Below are 17,450 nucleotides of genomic sequence, written 5' to 3'. Positions count from 1 at the left end.
CATATTACCCATATGAGGTATGTGAGTGCTTTGTTCTAGACAAAAATAACTACTGTGGGAAAACTGGACATTTTATGTGAATGCTTTGTTAAAGAAGAATGTCTTAAGTTTAGATTTAAATTGATCGGCTGTGTCTGATACTCGAACATTATTTGGTAAATCATTCCAGAACTTAGGGGCTAAGTAGGAAAAGGATCTACCACCTTTAGACACTTTTGATATTCTAGGGATAATTAAGTGACCAGAATTTTGTGAGCGCAGTTTACGTGATGGATTGTATTCTGATAGTAGTTCTTTAATATACGAGGGCGCTAGGCCATTTAAGGCTTTGTAGGTGATTAGTAATATTTTAAATTATATTTATTGCGATATTTAACTGGTAGCCAGTGTAAAGATGCCAGAATTGGACTGATGTGGTCATACTTTTTAGATCGAGTAAGCACTCTTGCGGCGGCGTTTTGAACCAGCTGTAGCTTGTTTACCTGATTTGCATGGCATCCCTCGAGTAACGAGTTACAATAGTCTATTCTAGAGGTCATAAAAGCATGGATAAGCTTTTCTGCATCTGATGCAGACAGCATATGGTGTATTTTTGAGATATTTCTAAGATGGAAGAATGCTGTGCGGCAGACGTTGGAGATATGACTATCAAAAGCTAGATTGCTGTCGAACATCACGCCTAAATTCTGAACCGTCGAAGATGGCACAACTGTGCAGCCATCTATGGGCAACTTGTAATCTGACATATTATCTTTGTAGCGATTCGGTTCAATAATAAGTATCTCTGTCTTATTGGAGTTTAGCATAAGAAAGTTATGTGCCATCCAGTCCCTTATATCACTAATGCAGTCTGTTAGCTTAGAAAACTGGTGGGACCTTCATCACTCCAGTCTGTCCGGTTGAGAGCTTATTACAACCATAAAAACCTACGTTTATCTTCAAATGGTGTCTTCGACGACGGTATACTATAAAAATAAAGGTCATCTATTTTGGCATTCCTATTCTGACACTCAACAGCACAACAAGACATTTTCTAGAGAGTTATATTGTTCGTTTCACTTTTGTCTCATTTATTTCCACTGTTTTTTTTACCACCACATCCGCGCGTGACGTAACTATAACGTTGACTCGCAAAAGGTCTATACAACCGAGCAATAAAAATGATGGATAAAAACCAATACGATACCAACAATGTACCATTCTTAAGAAATATAATTTAATGAATTTTAGCAGATTTTGTTTTCTTAAATTGCACCTGAGCCACTAAGTTCATTTGTAGAGAGACAAATGAGCATTCCAGTCACTAGGGTTTCACAAACCATGACTGTAAAATACCATATTGCTTCTTTCTCTGTGAAGAGCTTCAAACTTTGGAACTCATTACCATCTGATATTAAGACTGTACTGGATTTTAAAGTTTTTACTTCCAGATTAAAAAACTGGTTACAAATAAACCAAAGGTGTACTCATTTCTAACTAATGTATGTAGGTAAGAGTGGTTTGAAATATGTGTGTAGTATGTAAATGTTACGGATAAATTTCATGGGTAAATTCTATTGTGTATAATCAGGGATAGGAGACGCCAATATTTCATGTTATATAATTTTAAATTGTATTAGTTGGATATGTACTTTTAATTGTGTCTAAAGCCCAACCAGGGACATGAGTTGAAAATTAGCATTTGCTATAAAGTTTTTATGCAGCATTTTAGAAACAAGCTTGCTTCGATACTATGTTTGTTTGCATTGTCCATGTCAAATAAATTAAATGAAAAATAAAAAGAGAAGGATAGAGGACCTCAATTCATTTTCGGTTGACGATTCGTGCCTTCAGTTCGGGCTCGCTGCATCCAGCGTAACACTGAGACCCCGGCCCAGATTCATGCCCAGAGTTCCCACCACTCCTTTCAGAGATCAGGTGGTGAAATTGCAAGTGCTGCCTTTGGAAGAGGCAGACCCAGCCATGGCTTTGTTGTGCCCTGTCCGTGCACTATGTGTGTACATAGACAGAAAGCAAAGCTTTAGGACCTCAGATCAGCTCTTTGTCTGTTACGTGGTCAGCAAAAGGGAAAGCTGTCACCAAGCACAGGATGTCCCATTGTATTGTGGATACTATAGCACACAGTTTGCTGTTCCATTGCTGTTACCAGGCCAGGCACTGGTGCTCGGCTTTCTCAGCAAATAATATAGAAATTTTGGTATTGTGCACCTGCAGCTTCTATGCGCACCTGGCCGGGCGGTGCCGGCATTATGCAAATACCTGCATGCCAAGTTCTTTGCCGTTTTATTAGTTTCTCGAAGTAGATAGGTCTCCGCGAAGCGGCTCCCAATTCATCGGTCACAATGTGATGTCTCTGTTCCCTTCCTTCATACGTAACGGCAACGTTTTTTATTAGTACTGTATTTTCACTTTGAGTTGTTTTCTATATGTTATATGTGTTGTCTCAAAACCAACTAGAAAACTTGTTCCATGTAACATCCATTCAATTCTGTTTATTTATTAGTCTTTGTGATTTTCTTCCATTTTATATGTTTTACGTTAAGCAATTAAAAAATATTTTTGCTTAATTCATGTTTCTAAAAATTTGGGTCACGACTTGATGACCATGTAAAAATGTATGTCCTATGACCAAACCAGCTGAGAACCACTAATCTAAAGATAATTGGCTATTTATTAAAAAACAAGCCCTTTGAAATGTTCTACCTTAAGTTCAATATCAACAGAGGAAACAAAATTACATTCCTCATAACCTTTCTGTGGTCTTAAATTGTTCCAGTTAATACAGCTGGTAAAACATATAGACTAAAGTTGCCATAGAGTGTATGTCCAATTATGCGTTTTTACTTACTTATTCATTTAGCTGACGCTTTTATCCAAAGCGACTTACAATTGCTATATATGTAAAAGGTTGCACGCCACTGGAGCAACTAGGGGTTAAGTGTCTTGTTCAGGGACACAGTGGTGTGTCACAGTGGATTCGAACCCGGGTCTCTCACACCAATGGCGAGTCCCTTATCCACTGCGCCATCACCACCCCATGGTTTTTGTTCTCCCTTACCTATTTGCATGATATATGTTTATATTTTTGTTATGTTTTTATTTTAACACTATTTTTTACCCCATTAACTCTAGCTTTTTTGTTATATTTTTACTCCAACATAACACACACAATACCACAACAACAGGTACGATCCTGTCCGAGACAGCTGGGAAAGGCTGCCAGACATGATTGAACAAAGGAGTAATTTTACTTTGGTGGTCAGTGAAAATTTCCTCTATGCTATTGGAGGAGACAAAGACATCAACACAAATCTACAGAGTGTGGAAAAATACTCTACAAAATCAGATTCCTGGAGGTAAGAAGGTCAAAAGATCCTGTTATCTTTTACAATGAATAGCTTTACTTTATTTTAAGAAATTGTTATAAAAAAATGTGAAAGCAAATGCTTTGTAGTGATCAAAAATACATGATAATGATCGCACTGACACCAAGTGGCTCTCAGAACAACACCCTTCCTTTGAAAGGAAGTGCAGCTCTCTGTCAAGAAGTTAACACCATTGGTTTGCTTCCAGCATACACCAATGTCTGAATCATCTGTGAAATCTCACCTATTTATTGACTTACAAATTTAGTTTTAGTGATGAATGCAATTTTAGCTACACTATAAATATTAATGTGTAATGTACAGTGTTGGGTAAGTTACTCAAAAAAAGTAATTAATTACTAGTTACTAATTACATCTTCAATCAAGTAATTAGATTACTTCACAAATTACTCTCTTCAAAAAGTATTTAATTACTTATAACTAATTACTTTCTAAATCCTATTTAGTACATGATACAAGGGTAGGCTTGAAATGGCTCGAAGAAATAATATATAAAAGTACATCAATTATTCTGGTCCCACTTTAGGGTCCAATTCTCTCTATTAACTAACTATTAACTACTTTTGCCTCAATATACTCCAACTACTGCTTATTAATACTAAAGAAGTTGTTAATTTTAAGTATTGGTAGAAATGGGGAGGGTTAAGGACGTAGAATAAAGTTTTGAAGAATCAGGCATTAATATGTGCTAAGTATTAATAAACAGCCAGCATCTCATTAATATTAATGCTAATAATCAACCAGTTAATTGTGAGAATTGTAAACTTAAACCATGTTAAATCCACTATTGTATAATTGTTTTAGAGTCCATACACAGTATTACATCAGAAGTAACTGTAATTAGATTACAAGAAAAATAAGAGTAATCCCTTACTTTACTTTTTCAAAGGAAAAGTAATTTAATTACAGTAACTAATTACTTAGTAACTAGTTACACCCAACACTGGTAATGTATCATCGGTGTTTCCAGCACTATTTTCATCAATGTCCATTGTTGTTAGGGCTCTATTACACATACTCCTATAGACAGATATTTCAGCAGTAACAACATAAACAAATGGCTTTCTTAGAACAAACGTAACTACCAGTAAACTCTAAAAATGACTCTTGTTGTTATTCTTTGCAGAGTAGTTTATTTCTGATAACAAGCTAAATAAATCAAAAGTAGATTATCTTAGTTCAAATCATAGCTTTAGTCTATAAAAAACTACACTGAGCTAGGGATGCACGATAAATCGCATGCAATATCAGGCGCATCTCGTCAGTAATCCCGGTTCCTTGATTAGTATTAAATCACCAACAGCTGCTTTCAGATGGCGCGACATTAACTGCACAGAGCCGTAGTTCACTGACAAGCTGGGCCATATTGCATACATATCGCAGGTGATATTTCCTCAATAATTAATGCGAAATTACCCCGATTGCCAGTGACCTACACTGACATAAGATTGTATTTATTAATTTTACATGGTAATGTTAACTGCAGATCGGCCACCAAACCTTCCTTCACATAGAAATGATCCATGGTTGCCATCTCCCTTTGTCATTAGGAAACCAAAACATGTGTTATTTACGAAAAGGTATTTGTTTCAGAGTTCAGTCCTGGGTAATTTTCGTTCTAAGCCCCGTTTTTAACCCTGTGAGCATTTAACACTTGAAATTAAGATGAGGGGTTATATCGGAAATTAACCCAGGGTCATGAAACCCTGCTCTGAAACAGGGTTAGCACCATTTTTGCAGGGTTAAACTGGCAGTGTGGTGCCATACGCATGCCGTGTGAAACAAACAGGGTTATAATGCTATGACTTGATGATTAACATTATTTAAAGTGTCAGGACACTATTTATCTAGGAATGCACAGTGTGAAACCTTATGAATACCCAGGGTTATCTCTTATCCCCTGGTTAAATATGAACCCTGTGATCAACAGCCTAATAAAGTTTGTAAAATCAAGAGATTTTACATTCGTATCCCACTATACAGAAGCATAACTTTGCTTCTGATTAAAGATCGACCGATACTCATTTTTTTAAACCGATACCGATAACAAATATTTGGCTGCTTATTTGCCCGATAACTGATATGCTGAGTGAGCTGTATTATGGCCGGAGAATGCCCTCAGTGGCCTCTCTTAAAGGGATAGTTCACCCAGAAATGAAAATTCTGTCATCATTTACTCACTCTCGTGTTGTTCCAAACCCGCATAAATGTCTTTGTTCTGATGAACAGGAAGGAAGATATTTTGAGAAATGTTTGTAACCAAACCTTTTGTGGACACCATACTATAATACTATGGAAGTAAATGGGGTCCACGAACGGTTTGGTTACAAACATTAATCAAAATATCTTCCTTTGTGTTTATCAGAACATAAAAATTCATAGAGGTTTTTACCAACATGAGAGTGAGTGAATAATGACCAAATTTTCTTTTTTGGGTGAACTATCCCTTTAACTTGTGGTATAGGTAGGGTGGAGTCTCTATCTAAAAACAGCAGTAAACTATTATTCTGTAGGGCTAGGCTTGGACACAAATTTCACGATTTGATTCAATTTCAAATCAATTTGATATTGATTAACATCAGCTGAAAACTATCTTTTTAAACCCAGCCCTATTATTTTTACATTGCACTCCTCAATACCTTTCTCGTCTCCTTGCTAAATGCATTGCCCTAGCTACTGGGTCTGCATTAACTTTCTGCCAGTGCTTAGAAACTTTCTCTTTGTTTGTGGGCATCTAAAAGAAATCAGTACACTGTCAGAAATAGGGGTACAGTAGGGGTCCATTTCCGTCCCCCAAGGTACAATCTACATAAAAGTACCCCATAGGGCCCATTATTGGACCTCAAGGTACATGTATGTACCTTTTTGAGGGTCAAAAAGGTACATATTTGTTCCCAAGCATTAAAAGGTACATTTTTGTACCATTTCTTTTAAAGGATAAGGTACAATTCTAAGAGATAGCCTCTTGCCATTTTTTTATTTGTTGTTCTAGACAACTGCTGTAAATCTGGTCAATAAAGTAAGTAACCATTGTGTCAATTTTGTTTCCTTTAGTTGGGCACATGGGTCTTGAAGTAGTGTTAGGTTTCTTCTGTTCATTGACAATGTGTTTAATTTAAAATTTTAATGTTAAATTTGAATGAAAAAAAGTTAATTTCAATTCATAAAAAATGTGCTGTGAACTCAAAAACTGCTATTGATTAACCATTACTTACAAACTGAATAAATACTGAATAACTAAATCCCTCACACACAACGGAAAAAACGCGCTTTTATTTTGACACGCGCCCATCCCCCCACATCTCACGGTCCGACTGGAGTCGAGTTTCACAGAGCAACGCAACAGGAGGATGACACAACAGTTATAAGAGCATTAACAGGTAAACACTGGAAAATCCTTCCTTTATCACCTTTAAAGCATTTTTAAACTTTAAAAATGTGTTGTTTGTCGTGACTCTTCATTTTAATACTGATTCGGTTACGGTAATTTGTAGTGATGGCGAAGTGAAGCTTTCTTGAAGCAGTGAAGCTTTCAAGCCAATTGTATCGGAAAAAGGTTCATTACTCGAAGCTTTTCAAATCAGAGCTCAATGAGGACCTCTGCTGGTGAAAGTGCTGTTTCACAACATGTTCCACAACCAAACAACGTATTAATTTAATTATAAAAGGAAAACTTAATGGATTGGCAAATTAAGGATAGATTCATAAATAAATGTAACAATATATTAAATACATGACCAAAGCATGTTCCATTTCATGCGAATGGTACTCAAAACAAAAATAACAAATTAAGTATAGACCTTGACTCAAAAGTATATATATCATAAAAAAAATATATATATCATAAACTCACTATACAGTAATCGATTCCGTGTAATGCAATACTCCAATACAACCCATGAGGGCGCGCAGCGCATTGCACAATTCTAAACCTTTGAATCAGATAACGAAGCAGTCACGTGGGTGTGTGTGAAACGAAGCTTCGGACGTCATTGGTCACGTGATTTTGCCAGAACGAATCAAGCTTCGATACAAAGCTTCAATGAAAATCGGTTCGTTTTTTTGACACACGCTTCGGAGCTTCGGTGTCACTGGTAACATCACTAGTAATTTGTGTAAAGTTGTATACGACGTGACAACGCGACATTGACACAGCACTATTGCCTCAGACTCATTTTTATGAGCAGGTTAATGTGCATTAAGTATACCACAGTTCTGTAAGTGGAGAAATAATTCATATTTGTGTGTTTTTCTCTCAGTAAGGACTAACATTAACTGACTGTCTGTCTGTTCTCAACCAAAGCCATTCAAGACCTGTTAAAGGTAACATTACCACATTTATTAATGTATTTTTATGTTGTTTGAGTATACCATAGTTCTGTAAGTGAAAAATAATCCATATTTATGTGTGTTTTCTCACAGTTTAGCACAAACGTTTCCCGCGCAAGTTTGAATCTCTCTCAGTCCGGGGAGATTGACTGACTGACTGACTGTCTACACGCCACCAAACAGTAATGTACACAGAAACCTTTTAAAGGTAACTTTAACACATTTATTCATTAATTTATTATGTTGTGTGAGTACACCACATTTCTGTAAGTGGAAAATTAATTTATATTTGTGTGTTTTTCTCTCAGTAAGGACTAACATTAACTGAATGTCTGTCTGTTTTCAACCAAAGTCATTCAAGACCTGTTAAAGGTAACATTAACACATTTATTTATTTATTTATTATGTTGTGCGAGTACACCACAGTTCTTTAAGTGGAAAATAATTCATATTTATGTGTTTCTCTCTCAGTAAGGACTAACGTTAACTGACTGTCTGTCTGTCTGTCTGTCTGTCTGTCTGTCTGCTCTCAACCAAACAGTCATTCAAGACCTTTCAAAGGTAACGTTACCACATTTATTAATTTATTTATTATGTTGTGTGAGTACACCACAGTTCTGTAAGTGGAAAATTAATTTATATTCATGTGTTTTTTCTCAGTTTAGCACAAAAGTTTCCAGCACAAGTTTGGATCTTTACCATTGAGGGTGGCTGACTGTTCTCGACCAACCATCATTCACATGCAAAAACTTTAAAGGTACCACATTTATTTATGTTGTGAGTATACCATAGTTCTGTCATTGGAAAATTTATTCATATTTTTGTGTTTTCTCACAGATAAGTATGAACATGCCCAGAGCAGTTTTCGATCTTTACCATTAAGGAGGCTGACTGACTATCCTCTACCACCCATCATTAACACAAGAAAAACTAAAGAAATGTTACTCCATATGGACCTATTCATTTACTCATTATGCTGTGAGTTAGGGGTGACCCCGAATAGTCGAAGATTCGATGCATCGATAGGAGAAGCCTGATTCGACTACCAATCTCATAGTCGAATCGTCGCAGATGTGTTATGAAATGAGGATCATTTAATTTTGGCCGTATGGGTGCACACATTATCTGATTTCACATATAACAGCTTTCTCACAATATATTAATATACTGCATATTATGATAATGCTGCAAATAATATGTGAAGTAGCAGCTTTCAATAAATATTTTTAAAATGCGTTAATAAATCCAACAACCCCTGTGACCGGACTTCACGTCCATAAGAGGTCTCTATGTTATTAAAGCCTTGCCTCTTTGTTTCGACATTTAAAAGACAAAGCTGGCAAATTAAACTATGTCTTTCGTTATTTTAATAATTTCTATATTTTATTTTATTTATAAATCACTTTGGGTTATCTGATTTAACTATTTGGCTTGTGTTTTGTTTCCGTGCACTTGAGGCATTTTGCATATTTGTTCTGCACTTTGTTACTTCTGACCTTATTTTATTAAAAAAAATTGTATTTATTATAAACGTAAATTCCGATCTAATTTAAGTATGTAAATTTTGGATAGCTTTTCGTTGTATCGATGTTGCGCTATTGCGTGCTGGCCATGCTTGTGCATGTAATTTAGCCGAACGGTTAGGTGCTCTGCGTCTCATATTTAGGAGTTCATCAAACTAAACATTAAAAAACGGATGTTTTTCGACGAGTATAAGTTTTTAAAATGTATTTAAAACATATATTGTCTATCTTAAAGTTAAACTACAAAACAGGTAAGCCGTTTTTTTTATTTCGGTGATGAAACGGAAACTAGTATCTGCACCGAACCTATTTCTGCCTGACACGAATGTCTTTCTTGTGATTTAATATTATGGTCAGTCGGTGTTCACTTTCAAATTATAGCAAAGAGATTCCTGAAATAAATAATATCATCCGGTCTTTCTGTATCTAAAGTGAATACAGAGATGATCAAAGTCAAAGCAAGCAAGCAGGTATTTCTGTGCTAAATAATAACGCGTAGTGTCTATATAATCATTAATTTCAGTGTTTTTCTTGTTATAAATTAACGTTTAATGAATTGTAAATAAAGATTAGTTTTTATCATTTACAGTCACAATCACAAATTATTTGTCATTTCTCATTTGTCGGGTTTTTTTGGTCATGACTGCTTTGACGCGCTATCTCCAAATTAAATAAAAACACGTAATTGTAGCCGGAGTTTCCAAGGCAGGAATACCTTTGTTATTTTTTTAGGTTTAGTTATCAAAATGTATTTTTGTGTGATGTTCTGTAGATCGTGGCTTTAAAATGTTATGAGGAATAATTAAACAAATGTTGCCTTACATTTTACCTTAAAAAAAAATATATATAAATGCATCGTCAGTTTTGTCTTCGTTTATTACTTGAAAGACAGTTTTGGTCACTTTATCAGACAGTTGTTTATGTGTGCTGCTTGTGAAAGAAAATAAAAGTTACCAATTTGTACCTGGTCTGGCCCCCTTCCAACCCATGCATACAAACATAGATGATTCGACTATCGGTCGACTATGGAAAGATTCGAAAATTCTGATTCGAATATGTAAATCCTTAGTCGAGGACACCCCTACTGTGAGTACACCACAGTTTTATCAGTGAAAAAATGTATATTTGTGTGTTTTCTCACTGCTTGGCAAGGACAGATGTGGCCCTGTTAAAAATGTTTAAATGTTGTTTGGTTTAAGGAACAGCATACTGATTTTTTTTAAATATTCCTGTTTGGACAGTCTGTTAAAGCCATAAAGAAATACTTGATATATTTCATAAGTAAAGTGTAAATGTAATATTAGTTTTTAATGTTGTGACTGAACACAATGTTGTGAATGATTTGGACTGAACAGCACACTTCTGTTTTATAGCTGAACCTTTTGTAAAATAAATGCTTGTTCATTAAACTCACTGTGTATTTTATCTTTTCTGTTATCATTTTTTTATACTAATGTTTAAAATTTACCTTTACTCTAAACAATTGGCTAAACCAACACAAATATACTGAGTCATATGCACTTATAATTTAAAGTTTACAATATTTAGATTGAGATATATGTATAAGTTTTAAAACCATGAGTGTACCCTGTCAAAGCCAATTTTGTACCCTTTTTGAAGGGTCCATATTTGTACTGTTAAATAAAGGTACAAAATTGTCACCAGAGGTACAAAACTGGTCCCTTAAGGTACAAATCACAAGGGTACAATTTTGTACCCTCTGCCAAGGGTACAAAAACTGTACCCTTGAGGGTACAGCCCCAGTGACAAGCCATTGTACCCCTAAAGGTACAATTATGCACTTTCTTTTCTGAGAGTGTACCAAAACGACAAAAATGCATTAAAACATTAATATTGATAAAGTTTGATATATTTTTTTTTGTGCTAAACATCCCTCATTTATCTGAAATAAAAATAAAATGCTAAAAATGTTATCTAAACAGTCAGTGACACTGTCATTCAGTGTAATGGTTGACACTGTGGTGTAATATACAATTTGCATTACACTGAATGACAAAACATTACCCTGAATGACGAAACTTTTACTTAAGCTAATATTAGTAGTTAACAACTAGATACCTATATCAAAGAGTGAACTTGACCAGAAACGTTTATCATCATTATTCACAACATCTACTTATTTTTCAAAAAATCTAACAATAAAAGTTTTTTTTTTGCATTTCACTGAATGACAGTCATTTTTGTAACTCAAGATACCACACTAAAAGGTGAAATTATAAAATATTTAAGAGCAATAAACTGACCTTGCTGAATCATCACATGGTCTTCAGGGGGCCTTTTGATGATGTCACAGACTGCTTGATGACTATTGTTTGTTTATTTAATTTCAAAATGGCTTGCTGATTCCGTTACACTGAATGACCTCTGACAAACTGCATATTCGGGACAAAAGTCCCCTAGTTGTTTCAATATAAAAAAAATAATAATAACGAAAAAAATAATACATAGTCCTATTAATATAAAACAGCCAACACTTATGTGAACATGCCAAGGAAGCAAATATTTTTTTTAACATGGTATTTTATACGTTTATTTAAAAATGTATTAGTAAAATCATAGTCCGGACCATTAAGCTGAATGACGATTTTACACTTTGGAGCATTATTAAACTCATATTTGGTCATTGTATTTTCACAAAAGTTATTTGAAACATAAAAGTAGACATTTTACTTGCATTTTATATGTTTTTTTTTGTATGTAAAATCACTTTTGTAAATTATATTTGATGCAAAATGGTGACGTCTCGTCTTTGACCCTCATGCAAAGCTACGTCGTTATTGGGACCGGATTTTATGGATCAGCGTGACTCTGTGAGTTCGTCTCTATTCTTAGACAAGCTGCATACATTGCTTTTAATAAATCAACTTATTTAACATACCATAAATTAATCAACAATTCTCTTGTTTATCGGTCAATCCGATATTACAAAACCGATAATCCGATCATCGGAAAATGCGAAAATATCGGAAAACAGATATATCGGTCGATCTCTACTTCTGATCTGTTCAATTCCATCCTTACTCATATAGACAGTTTCAGCAGTAACAAAAGAAACAAACAGCTTTCGTGGAACACACATACTGTAACTTTCAGTCAACTCTGCTAAGAATCAATAACAACAAAGTCCTTTTAGAGTAGTTTATTTCTGAAAATGTGTACTATAATGTATACACAAACCTCCCTTCACATAGTGTTGATTTATGTTCACTGTCTCCCCGTCTTTAGGAAACCAAAACATTTGTTATTTTTGATTGAGGTATTTGTTCCAGAGGTCATTTTAGCCACTAGTCAAATCATTAAACATTAACCGGGACAACACGTGCGTCAGATGAAACCGGCTATACTTGGAAAAATATTTTAGTCCCTCGGAGTGGGGTATAAACTCAGGTCTCTCCAACCTGGGCTTAAAACTTGGGATAGCTGACCAAGTGTGCTATGTTCCCAAACAAAAGACACAAAGTGCATACATGCCTTAGGATAAATAGCGGGGACAGGGTAGCATCACGGGCCTTTTTTACCATAAAATTTGTTTACTTTTAACATACACACAGTTTTCCTCTAAGACTCTCAGACAAACAGCTTACTGAATAAAAAAGCTTTTTATGGTCTCAGTGGCCTGGCTCGCTACATCACTTGATCCTTTATAAGCTTATAATAAGGCATGATTTCACACATTTCTGATATTAATGCTCTTGAAGGATTTTCATAGCTTAAACACCTTCATTTAACGTTGTGTTATATTGAGAGGGAACTGATATATCTCCCTACAGGGTAATTTTATGATGTTTATGTTACTGTTTCATAACTTCTGAAGTCACCTTTTGAAAGATTTGTAGGTGGTTTCCTGGTCAGGGCTTATCCTAGTCCCAGAATAAAATGCATGTTTGAGCTGCCTTCATAAAAAAAACACCTTGCACTGACACATCTTAACCCTTTGGGGTCCAATCATTTTGGGACACTGGCAGAGGTTCTGACATGCTCTTATATTTGGTCTTTTTTTCAGTGGGTAAATTATGTTTATGTGTGGTAAATAAAAAAATGAAAGTTGCTGAAATAGACCAAGGAAACTAAAAAAAACAAAAAAAAGTACTGGATCTTGTAGAATTGGGAATTTGCTACAAACATATAAAAAACAATTTTACCAACTCATTCACATGAAACAATATATTGATTTAACTTTTGTAAGACACTTTTTGTTGCGTAAAGGCAATAAGCAAGAGAGGGTCATAAATATTGATGTGATTTATACCTGTAGATAAAGACCCAACCCCCTAATGACTCAATGAGTTGTGCTAGAATGAATTTGAGGAAACTTAAAGACTAAATGTTTTACTTGTAGTTTAATAACAAAATATTCTAAAATAAAATCTAAATAATAAGTATCAAATGTACATTTTGTACACATACATTTTAGCAGACAACTTTGTTTCAGTTTGGAAAACAGTTCCTGACGATACAAGTGAACATCATATGACTTGCATTTCCAAAGTCTTTATACAAGCAATGTGAAGAAACTGAAACTTTGAGTGATACTCAACAGAGCTTTGCTATGAACTGTTAAATAAACTTCATGTGGCTCATGTTACCATATCACTTTAAGTCCAAAAAGTGTTAATATATCTTTCCACTTCATGTTTTTTTTGTATGGATGAGAGTGATACAGACCTGTAAAAAAGTTATAAGCAGCTGTTAGCATATATCGTCAACAGAACTACCACATAAGCTTACATACACAACTAATGGGTATTTCACAGGTCACAAATGTCCAAACTTCACGAAACTCGACATACACGATCCTTGGACCAAGCCTCACAAAAGTTACTAGAAGGATTTTTGATTTTTGGAAGCATTTGCCCACCACAGGCCAAACGATACCTGTGGCGTAGTCGCCAAACAGGAAGTAGTTCATATCTCAGGAACTCTGTAACATATCTTAACCAAATTTTTTATATGAACTCGGGACTCCAATGTGAAGATTTCCAAGATAAAAAAACATTGCAGTAACATGTCTATATTATGTTATTTCCACTTTAAAATGTCCAATTGAACCCTCTGTGAAAATAAAATATTTAGACTAAATAAAATAAATATAGACTTTACCACTAGAGGGCAGCCCAAGCGTGTTTAATTGCCTTCACACGTGACTAGACCGAAACTAACCTGACCTGTCTGCGTGAATACGGTATTGAAAAACTATACTGAGTATTAGGGGTGGGACAAAAAATAGATTCTTAGATGAATCGCGATTCGGACGTGGGCCGATTCTGAATCGATTCACAAATGTCAAGAATCAATTCCTAAATGTTAGTTTACAAAATAATAACGTCACGTTATCAGAACCAAAAGGCGGAACTCAACTGGGGGAGCGGTGATGCACACGGACAACTTAAGAGAGCGCGCACTGCACACTAGCGCATAGCGGAGCTTACAAGAGCAGAAGAGAAAGAACACTTGAAATGCTTGTAGGATTATACTGCATATATCTCTACATTGAATTTAGGGCTGTCACCATTACTCTATTCTTTTTGAGGAGTTTAAAAAAAAATTCCTTGAGTACATGTCGAGTACTCCTTAAAATAGAGGAGATGCGGTTTAGTTAAAATTACAACAGTATCAGAAGCATACAAATCAGCGCTACGCTGCCTCTCTCTCTCTTTCGTTTGCTCGCTCACACACACCGTGCGCGTGGATCACTCCTGCGTGAGGAAATAATGCGCATCCTGGTGAATTTTGGAGGTTAAAGACGACTGAGCTGCAGTGGCTTGGCAAAACACATTTGAGAAGAAAGGCACAGCAACTCAAAAAGACCTGCGTGTTTCACAATTACTCTAAAAGACCATAATGACAATTTCGCACGTGGAGCAGCAGTTAACTCATGTGCGATCTACCGCATTGCCTTTGCGATCGACGTATTGGACACCCCTGCCCTAAACCATCCGCTGACTGTTTATATATAACATGAATATACTTCTGTAAAAATCATGGGCGTAGATTTAGGGTGGGACGCTAGGGACATGTCCCTAGCAATATTCAGGGAAGACTGAATTGTCCCTAGCAATTATTTCGACCAAACAATTAATCTGTATTTATATATAATCACTGATGTCCGTCTTATTCTTGTGTTTTCTATTTTTTACCTATTATATATTTTTTCAGGAATCATTTAAATGAGATTAGAAATCTTTAACAACCCCGTTCTGTAAAAATAACGCTCTATATGGTACACAAACGGTTAACAGCTTTCGTTCTCTGCAATGCCCGCCTCCGTAACTCTCATCTCTAATATGATTGGCTTTGCATTTCTTTAGTCCCGCCTCTCTAACTCACATTGCTAATATGATTGGATTAGCATTTCTTGAGTCCCGCCTCTCTAACGCACATCACTTTATGATGGGCTTGTCTTTACTCGCTACGTGTGATAGGATGGTTTCACTTTGTACAACGCGCCAAAGTTCACTCAAGACGCGCGTGATTATTCGGGCTACAGGTAAGTGAGGAAGAAAGTATTATTATACCCACTGTTACTGTTTCATGCACAAAAAAAAGTTGTGTCACATAATGATTTAAGGACAGTGTTTTCACCAATACACGACAATCCCATGTTAACCTGAGGAGTTGTAAACTTGTGTCAACCTTTTATAAATGGGGTGGCAAGGTTATTTAGGGGGTCCCTAATACATGAAAGAAAAAACCCCAACATGGTAAAATCATGAATTCATGTCATGATTGCTGAATACTTTAAATTACTGCACTGTGGTCATTACTTGCACAAATATAGACATAATGTAAGGTTGCATTTTAAACTTAAACTATTTCTTTCACACTGATTAACTGTATGTTAATGAAAAGAAGATTTAATGTGAACTACAGAAACGTTAATAAACGTTGTTCAGGAAACAGCATGATATACATACCTACTTCAACACTGGGATTTTTTCTGGCAAAATTAAATTAAGAATTAAATATTAATTGCATATTCTTTTATGTTATAAAGTAAATATGGATTCATATATGTTACAATGTGATTTTCTTTTTTTGTGACAAAGACTTAAACAGTTACTGTTTATTAGGCTCTAGGACATAACAAATTGTTTATTATAGTACATTAAATTTGGGATGTCACCGGGGGTGGCGAGTCAGATGTCAGAGTAAAGTGCATACTGAGTTGTCAGGGGCCTCATTTATCAACATTGCGTAGAAAATGTTCTATATTTGTACCTACGAATGAAATTTAGAATGTGCCTAAGTACAAAAAAATCGGGATTTATCAAACGTGCGCACGGGGTTCGTACGCACATCAGTAAGTAATCCTTGATGATAAATCCCACTTGTTCTTAAGCACCATGCTCGTGCACGTTCATGGTCATTTGCATTCCGAAACGCCTCCGATGAACCATATATGGTGACAACACCTCCCGTTATAAGTCACGTGGTTGTGCTTTTTCCCACAGAAATTGAGTTACTGGTGGATGAGGTTAAATCCTAATAACACATCCTGTTTGGTTTAGTTAGTGCGGGAGGAATGACTAACAAAAGAAAACAAATCTACATGTGAACATGTTACCAGTGAGTTTAATTCCATTGAATATGAGGAGAGAACACTTCCAGAAATAAAAAAGTGGTTTGACATTAAATTAACAGCAAAAAAAAAAAAAAAAAAACGCGTCACAGCACACCGACGTGAAACGAGTGCAACTGGAGGAGGACAGACAACTTTCCACCTTGGACAGCAGCATATATAACCAGCATCATTGCCGCGATCTTTGAAAACGCGCTACCGGCGGAATGGATTATTTGCCAAGTCTTCCAATAACGCAAGATAATCCATTGCGCTGTGTCAAGCATTTGTCGGAGACTTAATTTATACAAATCACATGTAGAGCTTTCACAGATACAGATACATATCACAAATAAATCATTATACTTATTTGCTGTTACCATACTGACATTGATTATTTTTAACACCTGCTTGTGGATAAAAAATAGACACTTCTTTACTCACTGGAACAGGGTCCTATGTAGTATCGCTATTCTACCACTAGATGCTGTGCGTACGCATACTCAGAGGTGTGCGTATATTTACACACATTTCTACGTATAAGTGCAATTTGATAAATTCCACACTTTGCGTAAAACTGTTCCTACGCACACTTTACGCACACTTCTGTGCGTACGCACGTTTGATAAATGA

At 35.5% G+C, this 17,450-nt stretch overlaps 1 protein-coding gene and 1 long non-coding RNA gene across 3 annotated transcripts in view; both read left to right on the top strand.

Annotated features, from left to right (window-relative positions):
• LOC135783646 (kelch-like protein 33) overlaps window positions 1-17,450 on the top strand; it is a 173,296-nt gene that overhangs the window by 133,693 nt on the left and 22,153 nt on the right. Inside the window, exon 3 of the mRNA XM_065294410.2 lies at window positions 3,186-3,356. Coding sequence (XP_065150482.1) covers window positions 3,186-3,356 — 171 coding nt within the window. The remainder of the gene's footprint in view (window positions 1-3,185; window positions 3,357-17,450) is intronic.
• On the top strand, window positions 5,776-10,608 carry LOC135783648 (uncharacterized). 2 transcript variants are annotated; one of them, XR_010545725.2, is made up of 7 exons: window positions 5,776-6,766; window positions 7,646-7,709; window positions 7,809-7,923; window positions 8,024-8,087; window positions 8,187-8,276; window positions 8,376-8,472; window positions 8,553-10,608. It is a non-coding gene; the product is annotated as an uncharacterized lncRNA (long non-coding RNA). The 2 variants fall into 2 exon arrangements; XR_010545724.2 differs by having other exon boundaries at window positions 5,776-7,709.

This window comes from Paramisgurnus dabryanus, chromosome 2 (genome assembly GCF_030506205.2).
Source record: "Paramisgurnus dabryanus chromosome 2, PD_genome_1.1, whole genome shotgun sequence".
Classification (NCBI taxonomy): Eukaryota; Metazoa; Chordata; class Actinopteri; order Cypriniformes; family Cobitidae; genus Paramisgurnus; species Paramisgurnus dabryanus.
Note: the sequence above shows the minus strand (reverse complement) of the source record. Positions and strands in the feature narration are given on the sequence as shown.